Source organism: Netta rufina, assembly GCF_964035555.1.
Source record: "Netta rufina genome assembly, chromosome: 20".
Lineage (NCBI taxonomy): Eukaryota > Metazoa > Chordata > Aves > Anseriformes > Anatidae > Netta > Netta rufina.
In genome coordinates, this window is record NC_140144.1 from 822,426 (window position 1) to 846,885 (window position 24,460).

Below are 24,460 nucleotides of genomic sequence, written 5' to 3' on the forward strand. Positions count from 1 at the left end.
TCAGGTCCTGATCAAGGCAAGCCTTCGAGACTCTCCACCTACCATTGGTGTTGCTTCAGTTGCCTGGACAAAGAGATATGAAATTCAACTAATTACCTGGACTTTGTCAGATTGGTGTGGAAAAGCCAGGCCCTCCAGTCCCAGCAAGGGGATCACAGCTGGAGGGCATTGAGGCTGGTTTCCTGTGCTTGTTTTTCCCTCTAGTTCTGACCAGTGATGAGAAACTCTTGGTCAACTAGATGCACCAAATTCTCAGACCACCTCTGTTCTCTGCAACCTCCAAATATCAGCTTTTGTCATCCACATGGAACCTTAAGACAGTCTCAGTTCCACTTGCCCTTGCAGCAGGAACCAAAGGTCCCTCTAGCAAAGGCCTGATATCCTTTGGTCACCTAAGACTCAGCATGTGGCTGGATGTCCCAACCATATGACACATGGCAAGCCTAGTAGAAACACATCTCTGAGTCCACCCTTGTGACTGCTCTTAAAATGCCATGTAGACTTGGTTTCATCAGCCATACCTACACTAGAAGATAGAGTAGGCTTGTTCCCTTATCTGAGGTTGCCATGACTCAGCCCAGCTGTCCAGACCACCAGCCTCCTTCTCTCTTCACAACAACCTGCACTTCCTGATGGCCCACTGGCAATGGTTCATGGTTCACACTAATTGTCACATTATGTCCAAGCAACTGGGAACAATGCTGGTGGTTTGACCTGCAGTGAGTGATAGTTTCAACCTTTCTGACTGTTGGGACATAATACAACTGTGTGAGCAATGGCAGAACAGCACCTACATCCATGCCATCTTTAGTCACCAGCACTGATAAAACAACTATGCCAAAAATACCATTTGCATTGGAATTTCTCTGGCATCACCCCCATTTATGGCCAGCTCAAAAGTATTGGTGCTTATCACAGCTCAAGCTACATGGGCTAATGCTGTCCTCTGTGCAGAAAATAACATTCCTATGGATCTGTAATCCTTGAGTAGGTTTCTTACCTCCAAGCAGATAAATAAAACCAAAAGAACTCCCTTCATACTAGTGTTACCGAAGTACACACAAATCAAACAGCAAATTGTGAAACTGGGACAAGAAGCAAGTTTGGTCTGGCCTCAGTCTCTTCCTTTAGCCCTTTTGCATATATCAAGGGCAAAGGAAGGGCTAAACTCCTTTGAAATCTTAAATGGATGACCCTATGGAATACAAAGAGGAATATCCATGCAAGTAGGGGATGAATTCATGACCTCCTATATGGTGGTCTTAGGTAAACAGCTTAATAAAATTGGAAAGCATGTGAGTGGGACTCCAGGCAGAGGGTTAGATGGACACAATAGACGACCTGGCGATTATGTGTTTGTACAGTCTCTTGCAGAGAAGACCTTGGAACCTCAGTGGGAAGGATTCTTCCAGGTCACAGGGATCAGAATCAAGCAGCAGAATGCCCGGATCCATCACATCAAAATGAAAAAGGCACCCAAGACCCCATGGAAGGTTATTCAGGTATGACCTGGAAGGTTACATTTCTCACAGTATTAATGGTATCATTGGTCAAGAAAACTGAACAGTGGATGCACAATACCTATGTGAATCTCACCCAGGCAGTGAGTGATAGTTTCAACCTTTCTGACTGTTGGGAGTCCACAGTGCTGCCTAGAGGCAACCTAGAATTATGAAGTGGACATTGACCTTTGCGCACCCAAGAAAGGGAACATATTGATTTGGCAAGGATGATCATGAACATCTAGGGGAGAGATATAAACTAATCCCATGCAAAAACATTAACATACACCAGATGCTTAAATGATAAAACTCCATGCATAGGTACAGGTCCACTGAGCTATTTAAGCCCAGGAACTTGACAACTGTATTATGGCAGAATACGTAGGAACTTCTAATCTTACTAAAATTAGAGATTATGGTGTAGGTGTCACAATATGTGCTGATAAAAAGGATACAAACTCAGGATCTCACGGCCTCAAGTCTCTCATGCAAATTTGCAAGCTACAGAAAGGATTCTATTGGCTATGTGGAGATGAGTGTGCTAGGAAAAAAAGCTTATCCTTAAATTGGAAGGGTCATTGTATCGGGGGCTATCTTAGCTCTTGAGCTCTTCCTGAAGCACCTCCAGGAATAGCCTAGACCTTATGGAGAGAAACACATACTGTTTTGAATAACCCCCTCATGATGAGAGCCACGGGATTCCATAGTTTTGGAAGATGATTGATTCCATCCCTGGATTCCATTCCATTCTACTTCTCAAGGCTTTGCTCCTTGCTGCTGGCAGTATGAAGCTGGGAGGAAGATTTCTGCTGAGTAGTTTTACTGTTGAGCAGGAGGTTTCTTCTGTACAGATGTCAACAGCATGATGGCAGCTCTGGGGAATGAGAAGTTCTCTGGAGGTGTGGTTGAGACAATAACTCTGGTGCCATTCAGTGCATTTCATGTCAGGTCCTGATCATAAGGAAATCCCTACGGAAAATGCACCACTCCTCCACAACATCTCTGTCCTGGCACAATACTGACACTCCCTTGTACAAGCACCACAACACAGATGTTGGGCCATATGTGACACCAAATTCTACTTCAAGAGCTTGAGATGAGACCCACATGTAGGTCTACAGCACTATGTGAGAGCACATCATTCCTCCCACAAGGCTGAGAGCTCCATTGGGTTATACACTATACAATTACTTTTTCATGGACAAACGAAGGATCCTTGCTCTAAGAGATTACAGTCTGCAAGAAGAGAGCCACTGCTCCACCACTATACAGGCAATATGCCTATTTACACTCACAAAAAATTTGGTCTGAGTAGAACCTGTCTTTCATGATGATGGTGCAGCCATCAGCTGATCTAGAGACACGAACTTGTCTGCTCAACTCTTTCTCTTAATTTGCAGTGCCAGACCATTTCTTGACATCATTCTTTCCATCTCTCATTTGGATCTACAGACCTGGAAATCTTCCTCCAGCCCACAGAAGAAAACACAGAAGAAAGTATCAGAAGAAAATCCTTTAATGGCTGCATGAGCCCTGGAAGTCTAGGTTAGAACCTAGGTTAGAACCACAAGGATGTCTAGCCGCTGGAGAGGCAATGGGATGCTCAACCAGGCAGAGGAATAGGTGAGATACTGCATAATGCCAGACCAAACTCCCCCTGCTTTGGCCTCACAAGCTCTTGGCACTGTGCTTGTCGCTATGCATTTGCAGCAGGATTAGAGGTGGGGAGAGAGACTTCCGAACACAGACTCCCATCTCTGAACCCAGACTGAGGACAGTGGGGAGAAATCCATACTGATACAATACTGGGACAACTCTGACGTGGCATGTGCCTGACAAAGCTTTTATGATAGGAGATATTTATCAGTTAATTCATAGAGAAGGCACACCCTGCCCATTGCCTTGGCCTGGTGCAGTTCAGCACCTTGTGGATAGTCCCAGCACTCCAAAACTTTGCCTGATACTGATGAGTCCTGTGTACAATGTCAAGGAACCTAGTCAGAGATTTAGAATGTACCTGTCCTTGCATGGCTACCAGAAGGGTGTTGTAAGGCTTTGAAATATAAGGCAACCCTGAGGCTCACTGAGTGTGCCGAAGCCCCACTCCTTCACACCATAAGGACCACAGCCTCCATAGAGGAGATTCCCCAAGGCCAGAGGGGGTATGGAAGGGGAAGACCCTGAGTCCAGGGGGCACATGGAAGCAGGAGAGAACTACATTTCTGTTGGGTATTTGGAAAGCATCTGCAAGGGAGTTCAGGTCCCTGACCTGCCCCTCCAGGATCATGTGCTTTTAACAAGCAAATGAACAAAGGCTGCTTGAGGCTGAATTGTATCAGTTAAAAACCTACCTAAGAAATATATACCCTTGATAAATCCCTTCTCCATTTTTAACCACTTTTTCCAACCCAGAAATTAGAGACAGAGACTATGATTAAATAAATACCAGCACATCACTTGGCTGTTCTCTTTCCCACCTTCCTTCTTCACTCCTGACCCTCCAAGACAGTTGATTTACAGTTCGTGCAATACTCCACCAGGCCTCACAGGAGGCCCACAGCTCAGCCCAAAAGCTGATTTTCCCTCATAGGCTCCAGGCTCTCTGCAACATCCTCCAACTCATCCAGGATTTCGGAGAAAGATGGCCTCTTAAATGCTTCCACCTGGAACAAGAAGAGAGAGGCTGAAGATGACACCCTGGACAGGAAGTGGGTGCTGTGCAGCAGCTCTCCTGGGTCCCCCATGGCTGAGCAATGACATTCATCCATCAACAGCACTGGCCTGGGCCATGCACCTGCCAGAAGAGCTTTTTCTGGCATTACTGCACAGTGATCCAGGCACAGACTGCTGCAAATGAGCAGCCATAAGACTGATCCCAAGGCACAGTACAGCACAAGCAAAGACAGGAAGATGCTGAAGTCATGGTGTGTCAGGCCAGGTTTCAACAGTGTGCAGGAACTGTTCATCCCAAAGCCAACCTGAACAGTGCAGGGCCAGGGGTTGTGCAGGGGAAAGACTGGAGGTAGGTGTCAGGAGGAAGATGTCTCATTCCCTGGGCTTTTTCATAATAGTCAGAATCTGCTTTGTCTCCCTGACACAGGTCATTGTCAGTGGGCTGTGTTCCCCAGTCCTCCCGGTGCCATTGGCGTGTCCTCAGAGTTGGGGTTTGTCCCTTTTCCTTTTGAAGGACAGAGAAGTCCCCCTCCTTCTCTTACAGGAGAGAGTATACCTCACACCTTGTTTGGTGAACCCAGTTTCTTCCACAAATGCAAGGGCTGCCAAGGAACACAGCCTGGGGCACTTGGGTACCTCCAGCCCAGGCCCCCACTGTGCCATCCTGAGGCTGCTCTTGTGCCTGGCCCTGGGGAAGCCAACCTGGGGAGCCACACTAGAACCTGCCCAAACCTGCACATTGCACAAAAGCAAAGAACAGCCCCAAGAGCCATTTCTGGCACAAGCCCATTACAAATCAATTTGCATTAGGAAACTGTCTGTCAGAGGTACAATATCTGAACACATACAAACCAAAGCAAATTGTTCATGTGAATTACTCCTCTGATCCAGGGCGAGTTATTCACATGTCCTTGGGACTCGTGCTAGAATTATTTCCATTTCCTGCCTTGAGTAACAAATTGAGTTGCATTATGATCACCGAGTTTCTCCTGATTGTTTTTTTTTTTTTTTTCCTTCCTTTCAAAGTTAAACTTGAATCCTCTCTTTCTACTTTGCATCCTGAGGCAGCACAGGGAGGTCCCCCAGCTTTCACCTTTACTTTTTATGTCAAAGCAACAAAGGTTGGAAAAATGTGCTCTGATGATACCCGCAATGCTGGTAATGGTGAGGCAGTGCCTTCCAGAAAGAATCGGCTAGGTGCCTCTGCCTTCAGTCTAGCTAAGTGGTGATCAGACATCATCACCAACGTGCTTCCCACTTTGGGGTCGATATACAAGGGAACAGGCAGGACCTTGTGATGTTTTGGGCTGTAATACACAAACCGATCACTTCTCCTAAGTGTTTCTTAGGGCAAAACTATGCAATAGATGAAAGCATACTACTGCTCCAGGAAGATTAAGTGGCAGAGCCCTGTGCACCGGCACTGAAAGCATACTCTCACAGAGGTGTGATACAAGCCCAAGAAAACCAAAGGAAGAAAAAAATCTAGCAAGAATCTCACCCGACAGCAGCTAGCAGCAAGGTCCATCACCCGCCTGGGGCATTCACTGATCATCCCTTGGAAGGCAGCAACATCCAAGCCATAATCCTGTTGAGGAAGGGGTAGAGCATGGGTCAACAGCCAGACAGGAAGAGGCTGAGTTGGCCATGACTACATGCAGTCAGTTATGCAGCCTCCCCAGGAAAATGGGAAAAATAGGTCTCAAGCCCCTCTTTTACTCAAGATGTGTCCTATATATCCTTTGCTTATTAAGATAGGCCTTGTCTGGGTTTTACATTTTTCTTAGCTGCAAATGCCATCCTTCCACCTCAAAACCACCAGGATAAAAAGGGTTTTACAGTAAGAAGCAATGAAAAAGTAATCAATGCTTGAGCCATAAAGTCCATTAAAGGGTCTTCACCCTTCTCAAGGTGTTAAAGCAAAAAATGTTCATGGATTAAAGCTGATTTAATTAAAGATTAAAATGTTCATGGTTTCTATCACAGCTATTTTAACTATGACTATGCAAAGGTACCAGCTCTGCCGGGAGGGCACAGATGGTAAAAGAGACATTTAACTGGGAGAACGTTGCAACATCATTCTGCTTGCTCTGTGCTTTCCCTGAAGTGCAATGCATCCTCCTGGAAAAGCTCAGAGTAAGGCAACAAGAACCACAAAGGTAGAAAACAGCATGTAGAGTAACCAGCACTGGGTGAGGTGCTGAGCAGTGGTTGCCAAGGAGAGAAACTGTAGATTATTTGGTCTTCCAATAGCAACTGATTGAGGGGATCCAGGCAGCTGTTTCCATAGCTACAGCTTAGTCCTGTCAGACATCAGAGTCCCTGATACATAATTCTCTTTCATCTTGCAAATGGAGATGCAGTTTTAGTTACCATTCAGTCTTACAGAAACATGGAATAATCTCTGGTCATTACAGGTTCTTTGCTTTTTGCCTGAAGACTGCTTGGAAAACAGCAATTTGCTATTTTTCTGATGGAGTTTTTACCCTCGTTCTGGAAAAACCTTCCCTTCTCACTTTGTGGAAAGCAATTGTTGCAAATACTGAAAAAAGGCCATGTTTCTAGAGACGCCTGCTGTTTTTACATGAACTGTATATTAACCCTAATGTATCTGAAAATACAAATTCAAGGTGAAATTGTGTTCGACCTGCCACTTCAATACAGAAGCTGAAATGTCAAAGCCAAATGAATTATTAGAATTAAGATCTCTAAACAAAACTGTTGTATCTCATATTGTTGATGTAACAAAAGTTTTCAAACTACAGATGATTCCACTTGTACACTGAACATTTTGTCACCAGATTTTCTCATGAAAAAAACTCTGAAGAGAAATCTGTGCATGCACATATGCATGTGTGTCAGGTCTGTAAGGTCCAGAAGGAAACCACAATCTGGTATCACGTAGAAAACACTGTTAAATTTGGCTACAAAAATCATTACCTGAGTCCTGGGAAGCACTTCGGGATCAGCTGGTATCCTGCCCAGGATTTCACAAAGGACAATACCAAAGGAAAACACATCTACCTGCAAGATGAAGATAGGTAGGACCAGGCATACATAGAAGAAGCAAAGCATGCAAATGGGAAGTACCGATGACTGGGTTCTTCCATTAGTTACCCAAGAGCCCATCAAAGGTGTGTTGAAGATGAAGGCAGCAAATCAGTTGTTCTCAGGTGAACTTATGCTTCTGAACCCACCCAGAAACACTATAGCCTCACTTGGGGCTGAGCCTTATCTTTGGGAAACACGGACCCATACCACGTTTCAATGTGGTTGGTGCTTCTACCATAGCTCTGGCACCCACTGTAGATCACACAACAGCTTCACCAGGCTGTAACTCTTCCAGCATATTCTTCAGAGAGGCTTCAGTGTGTTTGTCAACAGCAGTAATACATTTAACTAAGAGTTTAACTTAACAAGGCCACACATGCAACATCTAAGTTGCTATGCAGAACATTGTTGAACAAAGGTCCAGACAGCAGAGCAACATTTCCTAGGGAGGGTGGGAGGGAAAGGCTTTTCTGCTGTTGGAACATGTCTCCAGCAGACATCCCTCATTCTTGCTCAGGACTTCTGATGATGAACAAGGAGCTGATAAGTACTGCCATACCTTCTGGTCATAGGGCTCTCCCCGCAGCATCTCAGGAGCCATCCAGAAAGCAGAGCCCACCAGAGAAAGCTTCCTCTCCACATCCTTCACAGGCAGCTCCACCACCTCTCTGGCCAGCCCAAAGTCAGTCACCAGTGCCTCACGGCCCCGTGGTGTCACTCGAATGAGGCAGTTCTGAAAGGAGGCCATGGGGGGGTAAAACATGAGATGTCCAACAAGGAAAAGCCTGCACACTTCACTGTGTAGCACCTCACTGGTCCTCAGCCCCTGCCATTACTGGCTCTCCTCTCACTAGAGGCCTGCATCCTGGCAGCACACATTGACTACATCTGAAGCCAGAAAAAGTCCTTTGAAGGAGCAGTTCCCTAGCCTGCGGCCATGGGAGACTTTTTGTTCACCATCCATCCCATGTCCAGAACTGTCAGGAGCCCTCACCATGCAACCCTGCTTGCTCATCACCACTGTGCCTCAGGCTGCCTCCTGATACAGCCTTCCAGAACTCAGTGCTGGCACTCCATCCTAACTAACCTGAACTGAGATTTGCAAAGTTACCTAATATGAACACAATGATCCACATCCTTTCATCTGAAAGAGACCGAGAAACGTGCACATCAGCTTTGTTCACTGTTCAGTCAAAGGCAGGCAGATCACAGTCACAGCCCTTCTCACTGCCCAGGGTTGTACATACCTAACAGTGTTTTCTGGAGGAATTTCTACAAAATTATCTTACTGATTCTCAAAAACCGCAGTGACTTCAACCTGTTCAGTTCCCCAGGATTTCCTCTTGGCATCTGCTCCCAAAGAGCTAGCAGAAACTATGAACATCTTCTCCAGATGGTTCTCACAGACAACGAGAAATCAAGTAAATATATATACACTTCTCTCCTGTATCTTCAGCCATCATCACAGCAGATTTCCCAGGTTTCTCCTGGAAAGCATGAACTTTTTTCAGGGCTGAACCTCCATAGTGAAACAGAAAGGACAGGCAGGAACCTTCAGCACTCACTAACTTTCCACAAGCATATCCCAAGCTCATCAGTTATCACCAAACAGAAAATTGCATCTCAACTGACTTCAGAGCACACATGCCAAGAAATCCATCATCAGAATGAAACAGACTCTTGCCCTGTCTTCCCATGTAGTTTGTGATTTCCTGATTAGGAACTGAGCCAACCAAACAGCCTAAGATTACAAAGGCAAGCTCGGTTCCTGTACTGATGTCTTTCAAGACTGTAATGCTCGAATAGCTTCCACACTGCCGACCTTCATTAATATTTCATTTTTTCCTTAAAAAGCTGGGTCTTCTGCTTAACAAGTGATGAATGTAATGTAATTACAGGTTTTATCAATAAAACTTCCTTGCCTGCAAAGGGATTAGCATGGAGCAGAGGACCAAGAAGAAGCCTGAGGTCTCCAGGTTACAGCCCTAAGTGCCTCTGTAGGGTCCCCCAACATAGTTGCCCTTCAAGGGTGACATTCCCTTTCCAGCTGTGTACCTTAGAGTTGAGATCTCGATGGTAGATGTTCTTGCAGTGCAGATAGACCATGCCTCTGGTAATGTCAGAAGCTAAGTCCACTTTCTCCTTCCATGTCAAAGTCATGTCTTTGCTGGCCAGAAGGTCCTCCAGGCAGCCCCCATTCACGTACTGTGAACAGAGACAAAAAGCAGGCACCCACGCAGCTGGACACAGGCTCTCCTGGTGCTGAGCTCTCCCTCACCAACCCAGGAGCTCCCTACCTCGGGACAGAGATAATAAATGACACAACACACAAGGGTTCCTGTGCATGGTGTAGTGCTAATACCCCTCCTGACACAGCAAGACACTGATGGTCTCTGGGTACGGGTACTGCCCTGCTGCAGGGACTTCAGTATAAGCCAGCATGGCAATGCAACAGCAAAGTCAACCCTTGGCAAGCAATTTTCCACACCTGCGCTGGGGACCTGTGCTGTGCCTTCACAACTTGTTGGCAATGGTGGGGGCCCCTTCCTGGGGTGTGATGCAACACCTTTCCTCTGCACATCACTGCTGAATGCCACATTATCTCCAAGTACCTGCTGCATCCAGCCACCTGCCGCCCCCTGCCCTGCCAGGCTCACCTAGCAGTCTCTTCTGTCCAGTGAGAAAATGCTCACACCAACCCCTGTACTGTTCCTCCCATTGCACCCAAGAACACAGGGCCAAGGTGACCCTTCCACAGTCTTCACTCGCATGCAGCAACCAAAAGGCAAAAAGCCTTGCAGATGCTCAGTCAGTGCCTCAGGCTGCTAATGGTGCAGGAACAAGACAAGGCCTCTCTGGTACCAGCTGAGGCTTTTCTACTAAGCCACACCATCATGTCAGAGCCACACTAAAGGTCCTGCCAGTTTGCATCTGCTCTACTCCTGTTCTTCAACCAGTGGCTCTTCCGCTCTTTGGGGTGGTACTAGACCATCCTGAAACACTTTCTGGCTATCCTTCTTGAATCTCATGGTTCTGTAGTGACCGTGCCCCACTTCAGCCATGAGCAACTGGGGTGCAAAAAGAACCGTCTTACTAGTAGAGACTCACAGGCTCAAGTGTCAGAGAAGTACAGACATGCATTACAGGATATCTGCCATCCTCCCTAAGAGAACTACACAGAACTACACAGTCCTCAACTGCCTATAGCATGCTTACAAGCAAGAAACTTTTACCTCCAGAATGGGGTACAGCTTGTCATCCTTCACACATATCCCAAGGTACCTAAGCAGGAGAAGAGACGAGACAAGAGAAAAACAAGCTATCAAGGTTCTGTTTATTCCCTTTCCACAGAACTGCTTTATAGACACTGACCAACTCCAGCCCCTGCCAGTGACACTAGTCATGGCCAGAGGATGCGCCCACCTGACAATGTTGGGGTGGGACAGCTTCTGCAGCAGGCTGATCTCACGTACAATCACCTCTTGGTCCACGTTGTTCTTGTAGATCTTCACCACCATCACTTTACAAGCAGCAGCCTGGGTCACCTGGATCCAAGGTTGGAGCAGGACATCTGTTAGCTTACAAATGTCTTCTAGCCCCTCTGGACAACAGTATCCATTCCTAACCAAAGTCCTGAATCTCATTTCCCTGCTGCCCAGAACTTTGCACAATGATTTGCACAAGGGCAAGGTGCTGTCCCTCCAACACAAGCTCCCCACCAGTGATGTCTGACTTGGAGGCTGGAGACAGCTAAATACCTCCTGTCACAACATAGCACTAAGCAGTTTCTCAGTCAAAATTTCCGTAACTTTGGCTGGAGCAATTCCTCAGCCCACACTAAGTTACAGAAGGGCTGACCTTCTCCTCTCCAATGCCTTACACTCAATGGCCCATCCCAACCATAGCCTACCCACCTCCATCCCTCCTTCCTGCCTGGGTCTGGTCACTGCACAAGGTTGCTGTCACATTCTTCATCCCCACTGCTTTCTGAGCCCCGCCAACACCTGGCTCCCCATCTAGACAGTCTCTGCTAGTCAGACACAATGAAGAAAGTGCAGAGCCAGCTCATCTCTCCCCAGTGCCCCTGGACAGAGGCCCTGAGTCTTCTTCCCATTCACATGCTAACCTGAACCTCTGCTGTGGATTACCAGACATACTACACTCCTAGGGCTTCCCTCTAGCAGGGATATGGGAAAGTAAAGAACAGAAAACAAAATGTTGTTCCTCAAACTTATAACACATAACAGACTGAGCAGGCATTTTTAAGGGGAAATTTGCTGTCCCCCATGAACGTACCATGTTTGGACAGTACTGCATGCAGGGGTTTCATGCAGGCTGCAAGACATACAGGAGTCCCCCAACTTTCAGCACGGACAGGACCATCCAAGGTCCCTGCACTGCAACTCATGAAATCTGGGTAGAGGTTACGAATAGCAGATTCCAGATTACATCACAAGGCATTGTGATACTTGAATATTTCAATCGTTGATCAAAGTCAGCTTTATGGAGACTCATATATCAGGTATGGCCCACACTGATGTCCTGACATTTGCCCCAGAATGAATAGGGAATCTGGTGATGTTTAACTTTCTCTCATCTTGAGGTTTAGGGTTTTTTTTTGTTTGCTTTCACATCAAGATCGTTCAAACAGCATAAAATGGTTTCAAAGCAGCAGTCTGAGACCCAAAGCATCACCCATTGCTCTCTGTGATGACTACTTTAAGGTTACCAGAACATGTGAAGAGAACAAAGAGCTACATGTAAGACCTAGCTAAGCTGAAAAGAGAGAAAGGTTGATTATAATCAGGATCACAAAACAAATTGTCTTGGAAGAAATATGAACTGTTGCTTCCATTCTGAAGGAACACAACCTGACAGCCTGTGCTTATTGCTGGAATAAGCCTGCCTGTGTATTCCAGCAGGTCATAAGGAAACCAGGGCTTTGACAGCATCACCTGATGAGACGACATAACCACAATTAGTCGTTACTCGACTCGGGGGCCTCCAGTTACTGGGGATCGGACTTCAGGCAACACCCACCTCATGCACAAAGGCTGAACTGCTAGGTCATGACGGAGAGCCCCCTGAGCTGGCGTCTTCTCCCCCCCGTAATTAATTTTTAACTTCTTGCCTCCTTCCTCTCTAGCAACAGCTGATTGCTGGCACAATAATTAGGGTAATTAGTCAATTTTATAGTGCTACCCATCACAGTTCAACAATAGACAGATCCTTGCTTTATTAGTCCATAACCCAGCCATAACCCTAGTCTTCTCTCAGCTTTACTGTTAGCTTAGAAAAAAGACACTGAAGTGGAAATTTAGGAGATAACACTGGCTCTGCTCTGACAAATCAGATTTGTTCCCTATCACAATCCTGACTCTGAACCTGGAAACAAGCTTCTGTGATAGAAAAGATTACTAAAATTTTCTTTGTATTGGACAGATCCCACTGAGCTTGGAGAGACTGTAGCACAAAAGACACTCCTAGGCTGATCAGAGGCTCGCTGGAGCACCTGCAGTCAGAAGGCCTCTTCCAAACTCGCAGGCCCTAAAACTACGCTGGCCAACCTGGAGCACCCCTTGGACTGCTCTAAATCATACCCTGTCCAGTTCTGCCCTAGATCAGTGTGCAGAGAACCCTCCAAGGTGTTCTCACTTCATGCTAAAAACTGATGAGGGTAAAGGCCCAGTGTCAGCCTCAAGCAGTGAAATAAAGGTGAAAATCTGGCAGTGGGAATTTGCAGACCATGCAACTGGGAGTGGAACCATGCCTCCTAATGCTTGTGAAGCTTTTTGGGGGCCAAAAGAAGATGACATTATTCAGAGGTTCACCTTGGGCAATGCCTTAAACCAGTGCCAGAAAATATATCACTTCTCTCCTGCTTTTGAGCACCTCAGACCCTACGCACCAGATAACAATCAATGAAAGGAGCTTCATGACTTCCCTGAGCAAAACTTGCACTTGAATAGTTCCTTATTCCACATCAGAAAACTAAGACAGAAAAAGAGGGAAAGTACCTTGTACTCAGGTTACGCATTACATAATTCACTGAGCAGCAGGTCATGCCTTGGTCTGAGTCCCCACGTGAAACCAAGTGAATCCTTGTTCCTCAGGACAAGGGATGGCACAAGCAACAGGCAGCCTTTCAGTGCCAGCATCACATACAGGGGAGTCTATGTCCATGTCGTGGGAGTGTGGAAGACAGCATCCACATTGGCAAAGAGCTTCAAAGGACAATCACCAGTGATGCTTTATAGCAGGGGCACTGCTGCTTAGGGCTATGAGTCTACAGGACACTGGCTGACCTGAGAGGAATCAGTTACTTTTGTGCTCAAGTCCACAGACAAACATCAGGTCCCTACAAAAGACTTGTGCTTGTACCAAGTCCTCCTCCACTGTCCTCTAACTGTTTAACCCGTACCATTGATGTTCGTTTTAACATTTCTTTTCCTTCTTCTGCTTCAGGAATTTATTCCATTTTCATTCAAGATCCATGCATCCAGACCACCTATTGCTAGAATCTCAATTTACTGCTAGGGCAGAAGGAAAAGATCACACACAGGAGACAGCAGTCCTTACTATGAAAACCTGCTAGATAAAGGAAAGAGAAAGTGATGGCAACAACATGCTGTGTAAGTGGGGAAATGAATTATTGGAGGGATGGCATGGTTAGGAGAGGTATTTGTCATGTATTGCTCCAGTCTGAAAACAGCTGCCATATACCCTTGGCTAGAGATACCCTTTGAACAGCACTAGTGCACTATCACTGGACCTGAAGAGCACTCAGAGACCATAACACCAATCCCAAATGGAACAAAGGAGGAGACAGAGTTTTAAGAAAGCAATGTGCAATTATCTATCCAATTTGTGTGTTTTCTGCAGCTCCAAGGCCAGATCCTGCCAGTCTGGCTTCATTAGGTTCAACAGGCCACATTTGCTTGCACCAACCAGGGATCTCACACAGTAATGTCAGAGTACTCCTCTGGCAGAAGTATCTTATGCTGGCCCAGAAGAAATATACATTCATGGTGTCCATCCTGCACCTCGTCAAGATAAGGAGCTAAAAGTGATGACGTACCCAGGCCCAATTTGTTTCCACGGGGTCTGTGTCACACCCCAGTAATCAAGATCCATGTCAGCAGCCACATTCTAGAGTATACTAGAAGAGAGATGATATGAGCAAATCTGGCCACCTTGCAAAGCAGTCTCACTTCCTAGGTAGAGGTCCCCTTTTCATCTAGCTGTTCATAGAGAGAACAATGGCAACTGAGGGTTGCAGGGAAAGAGCTCCACACCCCATCCCCTCACCCCAAATAAGCAATGGTGAGATGCTAAAGTATTCCTCAGCAGAGGAACAGCATTGGATAGGGAGCAAAGCTAGCAACACCCTGGATTCTGTGCTTACTAAGAGAGGGTTAAACTGCCACACCAGTGGAGCTTGATGTAGGGAGAACAACGCCAGCGAGAAAAAGCAGATTTACCTTGGTGATACACCATACACATCAGACATTGGCTTGCAAGGAGCCATAGATCTCCTGACATGAAGGCAGAAGAGGCAAAAGTGGACAAACCAGCAACCTGTCCCACTCTGACTCTACTCCAAGTCACCTGCTCTTCTGCAGCATCACCAGTAACACAGAGCAGGAGCAAGAGAGGGGTGATGGCATTGGCATCTCCAGGGGGTGTGGGTGGCACATATTCTGGGAGACTGTCCTGGTTTCAGTTAGAACAGAATTAATTTTCTTCCTAGTGGCTGGTGGAATGCTGTGTTTTGGCTTAGGATGAGAAGAGTGCTGATAACACCCCGATGTTTTAATTGTTGCAGAGCAGTGCTTATACCAAGCCAAGGACATCTCAGCCTTTTGCTCTGTCCTGCCAACAGGCAGGCTGGGGGTGCAGTAAGAGCTGGGAGGGGACAGACCCAGGACAGGTGACCCAAACTAGCCAAAGGGGTATTGATCATCTGACATCATGCTAAACAATATATAGGGGTGGCTAGCCGGGGGGAGGCGGCCGGACTGCTTGGGGTTAGGCTGGGCATCGGTCAGCGGGTGGTGAGCAACTGCATTGTGCATCACTTGTTTGTACATATTATTATTACTTTCCTATTATCACCATTGTATTATTATTATTGTTATTATTATTTTTGTTATGATTATTTTCCTGTCTTATTAAACTGTCTTTATCTCAACTCACGGGCTTCACTTTCCATTTCTCTCCCCCGTCCCAGAGAGGGAGGGGGGAGGGTGAGCGAACGCCTGCGTGGTGTTTAGCTGCCGGCCGGGTTAAACCATGACAGAGACATACACAACTTGATTTTACATTCTTTTTCTCAATGTATTGTGTCACAGTTTTAACAAAAAAACTGCACAGAACATAAATATCCCCATAAGTCATCCAATACCCCTGTTTAGCTCCCTGACAAGCCTGTTGTATTGGTAGATGACAGTCAACAAACATTGCTTGATCAAGTCCTCCTGTCTCATTTTACACTATAGAAAAGAAGATGCATATCAAAGGTGATGTGCTAGGTACGCAGAGTCCTCTCCTCCCTCACCTCAGCCAACCTGCCAGGGTGAGCCAGGAGGGATAAAGATGAGGAAACAAGCTGGGGGATGGTTCCTCAAGTGAGGCACCATCTGCACAGACTCAGCAGGTATTCAGGTGCTCTCACAAGGACTGTGGGCTGCCTATACATCAGAGCAGCAGTCTCATGCTACGTTGGGTCAGTCCCAGCACTTTTACCTTGTAGACCTTGGAGAAGAAGCCACTACCTATCAGTTCAGTGTTGAAGTTTTCCCAGAACTCCAGCTTCCTGACAGCTGTGCACAGCCTCTGCCAGCGGTCCATGTGGTAGCAGGTGTCAGATGATTCGCCATAGTACTGCATGGGGTCGGAGGGCTCTGGGGTGATCAGCCCTGCCTTGCACATCATGGTGGCAGCAGCTGAAACACAGTGCATCTCACAGTGAGCCAAAAGCAGCATTTGTACATAAAACAAGTACCTGCACTAGAGACCAGAGCTGGATGAAGCCTCAAGAACAGAGCAGCAGTAAACAAGTCACTGTTGTGCCATGATGCACCTTGAAGTACACGTTGCAATGGGAAGCATCCATGGGCACTCTCCCTCTGATAAGGGCTTAGGCCTACCATATGCAGGTTGTATTTGGACTTCTTTATACTAGCATTTAAAGATGTCAAATCACCATATATTCACTTATCCTTTCCAAGGGTCTAGGATATCAGCATGCATCACCATCACCACATGCATGTGCAGCCCAAGAAAAATCTGGTGAATGCTATCTTACTCAGCCAGCTTACACTGGGTTAAAAGCTGCCATGTCAAAACTGGGCTTTTAACATAGGTCACATGAGACTTACTAATGAATGCAACTTTCATCATCCCAGACCTCTAGACAGGCCTTTGATTGAGCATGTTAGCACAAAACATGCAATCTTAAAAGGGTCCTTACTCAGCAGGTACCTTCTGTTTATTACAAGACCTAAAGAATCAAACAAGGAAATGCCCCAACAACTCTTTTCCTATCTGTGTAACCCAAATCTGTCTCTAACCACCCAGCTCCCTCTACTAAATTATCTTGTTTTTCTACTGCTCTGATACTTAACTCTACAGCCCCCTCCCTCCATTCCCCTTTCTGCCTTTAACAGAACCAGGTTCAGACTCCTTCAAAGTCATATGCCATCCTTTCATTCCTCCTGCATCACTTGCCTCCAGTTATTTCCAAAGATGCAGGGGACACAAATCCAAAGGAAGTAGAAAGAGGGCTTCTGACACTGTCTGAGATTTGAATAAGGTACATACTTCTAGATAATTTTTAACAGCCATTAGTCCACTACAATGTTGTCCTAGCACTTTCCACTCATAGCACATGCTCAGATTCCTGAGCCACTTTGCTAGACTGTAACTGAGACAACAGTTGACAGAAAGGTGAATCTTCAAAGCCTCCACCTGAAGCAAAGATAAGCTCTGACCTCCCTAAGCTCCCGTCCTAGGTGCTGCACTGCAAAAGGAGCTGTATTAGCATCCCTTGATCTCATGGATTATTTCAGGGCTACTTCACTTCTACAGAGTGATGCAAAATCTGCAGAGACATGCATAAAATACTTGCACTAACCTCCACATCCATCCACAGTCCTGTGGGGACACAGGCCAAGTGGGGACAGACAGACGTGGTGTCAGAGCTAAGCTGGGACAGGAACTCAGGAAGAGCTGAGTGTGGGCATGTAGATGGTACTGAGCAGGGCAGAAATCCCTAGTACAAACAGCAGGCAAGCTCTGGGCTGAGACTCAGGGAGCTGCACAGCAGGGGAACAGCAGCACAAAGTTCTGAAATCAGCCAAACCTGAAAGCTGCTGACACTGGACAGTCCCACACAGACTGCAAGAATCTAGTCCCACCAAAATCAAGACAACACATGGGCTCCTACTTCATTTCATAGCAAACACCTGTAGGACCAGGGCCCCAGAGCTGCCCATGAGCAGGAAAGGTCTCATCTCCACCAACCAGTGGGCATGAAGACTGCTGAGATCAGGCATTTAGTGCGAAAGAAGTTAGAGCACCCTGCTTTACGCCCACTTTGACTCAATGGCAGACAAGCCAGGAACCTCATATGATGGGATGATGCTGCAGGGACCTGCCTGGAGGTTTTTGTCTTGGGACAGTCACTGCTTCTGACAGGCAGCCCTGACAGACTCCTCCCGCACTGCCAGCACCCAGGCAGCACGCTGCACACCAGTGCAAGGGAAGGGGATCATTCTGAAACAAGGGAAAGAACCAACTTCACAAGTCAATCAGACTCACCATTGCTAAAAGACACCATACTCTGGCTGTCATTCAAGGCATTACCTTTCCACGGGAACAATTAACCCAGATCTCTCTCCGGTATGCAAAACAGCATAGCTTTGGCAGTGCTGGGGGCATGGCTGCAGCAAGGCAAGGCACCAGCATAAGGTGGTAGAAGGATACAGCAAGGTGCTATTTTTCACTCAAGGTTGTGCTCAGCACACAGAGCCACCAAGCTGAAGGGCGGACACAGGATATGCTTCAGGTACGGGACAAGTGAGCAGTGTTTTACACTCAGACAGCAAGAAACAGAGGAGTTCCTTTACATTCTGCAGAATTGGCCAGGACATAAGTGGACATTGCCAAGCTGGATGGGTCCTGATGACCTCATGCTACCAAAGAAACATGGAGAAGGAATGGCAAAGGGTTGCTCTGAACAGCAGGAGACCTTCCAGTCTCAAGGATACACCCTGAGGGTGCACCCAAACTCATGACAAAGGTTTGCTCTCTCTTGCTGTATGGATAGAGAAAGAGTTAATGCAGCAAGCCACAGATTCACAAAGGAGCACCAGTCACTCACTAACAGAGCTGTGGTGAGTACCACACCCCCAGCTGCTGCTCTAGCCCCTGGAGACACAAACACTTAACCAGCAGGCTCCAAAAGCCTCTCCTTCCACTCTAGTAAAGAAATGGAAATTAGAGATTTTCCTCCATACAGCAGCACATGTACAGGTGCCTCTCTCTCCTCACCTTCTTAGAATCCTTCCTGCCTGCAGGGTGATCCAGCACAGGCACAAACAAGTCAAGCAAGCTCCTGGGGGACTGTCTCTTCCATGGGGAATGGCTTTCTTTTCAGAGGCCTCTCTGTTCAGTGCTTTTCCAACATACCATCTCTTCCTGCCATGACCTAGTTCATCAATTGCCCCTTTGTCCACAACAATCCCCACAACATCCTCAAAATGGGCCCTTGTATTATGTTAGTGAGTGGGAGCCAAGACTTTATTTTCTTTTTATAAATGTGGCTTTTTGTCCCCAGATTAGTGTTGACATGTAGGCTGGGGAAGAAAACAGCCTTTCAAAATGCAAAGATTTATTTCAAGACTTCCTAGGAGCCAGGGAAGGAGGGGCAGAGGGTGGGAGAGAGATGCAGAGCACTAAGGTCTGTCTCAGAAGAAATGCCTGCACCCACAGGCAGAGCACATCCTCATATCACCCATGAGGTTTGAAGCATCCAAAGCTGCACTTCTGTCTGAGTGAACAAAACACATGGGCAGCTACTCATATTCCTGGAGCTCCCAGATTTTCCCTGCTGTAATTCAGTCTATGTGAGGAGAGCAGGCTTGGGTACAGGAGAAGACACCAAACCTGCACACATTGCTACCAGCTGCCCTGGCCCTGTTGTGCCAGGCTCCCCTACAGCTTCAAAGGAGATGCTTGTCCCCTTCAAAGCTGTCCTGCCTGCAGGAAGAGGGGAGAGAGATGGAAAACATGGTGCCACTTCTACCACCTTCTGGAGAAAAAGATGCATATCCCCATGCCTTCAGCTGTGCCCACAGCAGGTGGGGAGCTTCATCTGTGTGTGGCACCTTCCAGCTCTGCAGGACTGTGAGACACACTGACGCCATGCCTACCGCAGCCAGGCATGTTACTCACAGGCAGACAGGAAAGTCTTGAAGGCTATATAAAAATGTCAGTGAAGAGAACTTGCTCCTTGACAGATTCACTTGAAATTAGCCGCCATTCTGAAAAGCAAACCTGAGTATTCTTTTGGAGTTTTCCCACCTACAGGAACTGGAAAGACATAAGAAATCACAATAAAGCAGTGAAGAGAAACTGAAGGAAGGAAGTACCGCATATGTTAAAGATCAAAAAACTGTTTCTGAAGTATTTGGACAAACAAGGTATATAAGTAGTAAAATCTAAAAAGGTGAGACATTTTCTTTTTTGTTCGTTTTATTTAGAAAATCTCATAGCTAATTAACCTGTAAACCCTGAGTGGGTTTATAGAAGTGATTTAGGCCAGTCAGTCTCACCTCTGTCCCTGGAAAGGTGTTGGAACAGCTTGTTCTGGATGCCATCTCCAAGCAACTGTAAGAGAAGGAAGGTTATGAGGAGTAGTCAGCATGGATTCACCAAGGGGAAATCATCCTCGACCAACCTCGTTGCCTTCTATGATGGCATCACCAGCTGAGTAGGTGGGGGGAGAGCAGTGGATGTCATCTACCTTGACTTTAGCAAGGCTTTTGATACTGTCTCCCATGACATCCTGCTAGCAAAGCTGCAGAAGTGTGGGATAGAGGAGTGGACAGTAAGGTGGGTTGAGAACTGGCTGACTGGCTGAGCTCAGAGGGTGATGATTGGTGGCGCAGAGTCCAGCTGGAGACCTGTGCGAAGCGGTGTTCCCCAGGAGTTGGTGCTGGGTCTGGTCTTGTTCAACATCTTCATTGATGACCTTGATGAGGGAATAATGTCCACTCTCAGCAAGTACGCCAATGATACAAAGCTGGGAGGAGTAGCTGACACACCAGAAGGCTGTGCTGCCATTCAGCAAGACCTGGACAGCCTGGAGAGCTGGGCAGGAAGAAACCAAATGAAGTTTACCAAGAGCAAGTGTAGAGTCCTGCACCTGGGAAGGAACAACCGCATGGATCAGTAGGGGCTGGGGAGATGACCTGCTGGAGAGGAGCTCTGAGGAGAAGGAGCTGGGGATCCTGGTGGATGACAGGTTGACCATGAGCCAGCAGTGTGCCCTCATGGCCAAGAAGGCCAAGGGGATCCTGGCATGCATTAAAGGGAGCGTGGCCAGCAGGTCAAGGGAGAAAATCCTCCCCCTCTACTCTGCCCTGGTCAGGCCTCACCTGGAGTACTGTGTCCAGTTCTGGGCTCCCCGGTACAAAAAAGACAGAAAAAATACAGGGACCTCCTGGAAAGAGTCCAGCAGAGGGCCACAAAGGTAATAGGGGGGCTGGAACATCTTCCCTATGAGGAAAGGCTGAGAGACCTAGGTCTGCTCAGCCTTGAGAAAAGAAGACTGAGAGGGGATCTTATTAATGTTTACAAATATCTTAAGTGTAGGAGACTGAAGGATTTGGCCAACCTCTTTTTAGTGGTCTGTGGGGACAGGACAAGGGGCAATGGGCAAAAAATGGATCACAGGAAGTTCCACACCAACATGCAAAAGAACTTCACGGTGAGGGTGACGGAGCACTGGAACAGGCTGCCCAGGGAGGTTGTGGAGTCTCCTTCCCTGGAGATATTCAAGGCCCGTCTGGATGCCTACCTGGGCAGGCTGCCCTAGGGAACCTGCTTTGGCAGGGGGGTTGGACCCAATGATCTCTTGAGGTCCTTTCCAAACCCTATAATTCTGTGATCTTCATGCTGTGGTGAAGGGCCCAGCTCCCTTGTAAGGCTCAGCACTGCCTGTGAATGCTAACATGGCACCAGTTCATAGAGGCTGCAGCAGCTGCCATGGCCAGCAGAGAGGCATCAACCATCCCCAGACACACACCCTGCAAAGGCAACCATGGGGCCAAAGGTGCTGCTCAGGCCCAACCACTACAGCAGGCTACAGCCTGGAAAAGGCCCAGGAGGACCAGACAGTCACATGGGGTTTATGCCTGCAGTGCGGCAACAGAGCACTTAAGCTCCTGAGCCACCCACCTCTAGCGGGTTCAGGACCCAGCAGCCTGGCCCTCTGAGACACCATGCACAGCCAGCTCCATCCTGCCCCAAGCATCCAACCAGGCCCAAGACCTGCTGCAAAAATGTAAACCCCAGGATTCAAATCCCTTTTCTAGACATGTGATACTTATGGAGGAACTAAGTGTTAGAAATCCTGATCTGGATACAGTCTTGATCTCTAACAACTTCAAAACAAGATACAAGTTGTTCAGAAAGCAACCTAACCAAAAAGCACAACATTTCCAGATGAAAGGCTACGTCTGATACTATAAACGAGACAAGCTCTTAAGCTCTTCCGGCCTTAAAAAGAAGGATTTCTCAAGGATTTCTTCATTTTTAATGAAGATAATTATACTCCTTAACTTTAAACTTTAGCAAACAACATTTTTGAAGATAAGCAGAAAGGGAGTGGTTCCACCATCAACCTACTTGCTTCCCTCCCTGCAAAGACAAAGCATACAGAGGAGAAGACAGGATGATCCTCTCCTCCAAGGAGCACTGAACTCCAGCTCCTGCACGTCTACACATACTGAACCAACTTGACATGTTTATCACAAAACTGATAAAGACTCATCAGGCTAAAATACAAAAAGATATTTAGGCAGCTAAGATACAGTTTGGCTTCCAGCAAGGTTAAGGATTCAGGCACCTCATTATCCCAGTGAGAACTTGGCTTTTTTGCACCAAATTTCTGGTTAGTTTTACTAAACTACTTGCAAAGGCTCCTGTATGGAGGTCTCTCCAGTTACACTTCCCATGCACACAAAATACCAAACCATTGCCCACCTGATGGAAAATCTGTGGGTATTTTGAAGGAAGAAAAATAAGACAAGAGCAAAGGAAAAGACATGCTACAGGACAGCCAGCAACAAAGGCTTTAAATTAGCTCACCTTTCAAAATGGATGATGATTGACAAGGCGTACTGTTTGAAAAAGAAAGGTGCAGAAGAGAGGGGAAAAAAAGTATAACTCAACAATCACAAGCTTAATCCCACACAGTTACCATCTATTTCTGCTCCCTTTGCTACATTCTTTATGCATTTGCCATGAATTTTATTTTAGTTCTGAAGACTCATGGTATAAGATTCCCAACTGATGTTAAAAGGCACTTATATTACCAGCATATATAAAACATTTTCCCCCAATATCTAATTGACACTATACAAATTGAAAAACAAAGCAGGGCATGTGGGTGTTTAAAGAAAGCTCAGCATGTGGGAACCATCAAGCATTTGAGCTAGCTAGAACATCCCCAACCCACCCTCTTCATCAAGAAAAATGCATTAGCATGGAAAAAAGATACTGTGACCCTACTGCTAAAATGTTTCAGAGGCTGCATCTGCTTCCAAGCATGGATAAGAGCAATTACAGTAACTTGCCTCCTTTCACAGGCAGAGATGAGGGCTGGAGGCCGTGGAAGGGCCTGGAAAGGATGTGGGGACTGTATTGTCAACACACAAAGGGCTCTTTGCAAACCCAAACATGCTCTACAGCTGGTGAAAGCTAGACCCCTTATCTTTGGGGTATCCACAAGCAAATCTTAACCACTCAGTGTGGCTCTTAAAAGCCAAGAGATTATTTTTAGCTCAAGGATTGTTCTTGGTGCAGATGGCCAGAGTTCTAAACTGGAATAAAGGCTTGAGCCTTTATTACTTCCATGCAGTATCATTGGCTCCCCACATGTTGAATGAGCCTCTGTATCCATCGTTCATCAAATGCCAAATAGCAGTAACAGCACCTTACTGGTCTTGATCAACATTCTGGTATGTAAGGTAAACCTCCCATCAAGGAGAATTACTGTTGTCTGTTGTCATGGAGAAGACATCATTTCCTGCCCCACAGGTCCTCTACTGCACACTTTGCGTGTTTTCCCCAAGCATTTGCTACCTGCTGTCTGCAAGATTGTACCAATGCTAGAGACAGCCATGTGCCAAGGTGTGGGTGCTCCAGAAACTCACTACAGCAGTAATAAAATACTGTTTGTGCCAGGTATATGTTCAATAAACAGCTGCAGTTGTACAAGCTCTTCACCATCTGTTTCTGCACTCTAGGAACCAGGTGGGGAATAACTTGATTTTACATGTGGAAAACCATTAGCAAATGGCTCAGTCACAGAATTACTCAAGGCACCATTTTGGAGAGGGCCCAGTGAACCTACGAACCATACTCCAACAGTACCTTTGTACCTTAGAGATAAGGAATGAGCTGAGTGGAGCAGACAGCTAATGGGGACCCATTTCCTTTTGACTGCTGTTCCTACAAACTAGAAGCAGGTGATGGAAAAAGGGTCCAGTGGGTCCAACTCTGATGCTGGCTGCCATGTGGGATGGGGACAGCCTGGATGGACCACAAAACCCTGCTCTTCTGAGGCCATTCCTAGAAAAACACTGACCATGATAAACTGAATTTAAGGTCTTAAGATTTTAAGGTCTTTGAAACCTCTGGATGAGCAGATACCAATCATCAGGTGTCTGAGGTGCTCCAGGCACCGGAGCTAAGTTCCCCTATGACCTGTGGAGAGGCCCACAAAGGAGCAGGCTGTCCCCCTGCAACCCATAGTATTACCACAGCAGAGTAGATTTCCACAGTGCAGCCTATGGAGGAGCAGGTGGATCTGACCTGAAGGAGGCTGTGGCTTGTGGAGAACCCCCACTGGAGCAGACTCTGGGCTGGACCTGTAGACCGTGGAGAGGAGCCCAAGCAGGAACAGGTGATATGGGGGGAGCTGCCACCCATGGCAGACCCATGCT

General features: G+C 46.8%; 1 protein-coding gene across 1 annotated transcript in view; it reads right to left on the reverse strand.

The window, feature by feature from the left end:
* Positions 1-3,936: 3,936 nt before the first annotated feature.
* Positions 3,937-24,460, reverse strand: part of LOC311217133 (dual specificity testis-specific protein kinase 2-like) — a 28,375-nt gene continuing 7,851 nt past the window's right edge. The window contains exons 2-9 of the mRNA XM_084298917.1: positions 15,972-16,171; positions 10,650-10,771; positions 10,460-10,508; positions 9,282-9,431; positions 7,786-7,959; positions 7,116-7,199; positions 5,677-5,763; positions 3,937-4,165 (exon numbers count right to left, since the gene is read on the reverse strand). Coding sequence (XP_084155043.1) covers positions 4,064-4,165; positions 5,677-5,763; positions 7,116-7,199; positions 7,786-7,959; positions 9,282-9,431; positions 10,460-10,508; positions 10,650-10,771; positions 15,972-16,160 — 957 coding nt within the window. The 5' untranslated portion in view covers positions 16,161-16,171 and the 3' untranslated portion in view covers positions 3,937-4,063. The remainder of the gene's footprint in view (positions 4,166-5,676; positions 5,764-7,115; positions 7,200-7,785; positions 7,960-9,281; positions 9,432-10,459; positions 10,509-10,649; positions 10,772-15,971; positions 16,172-24,460) is intronic.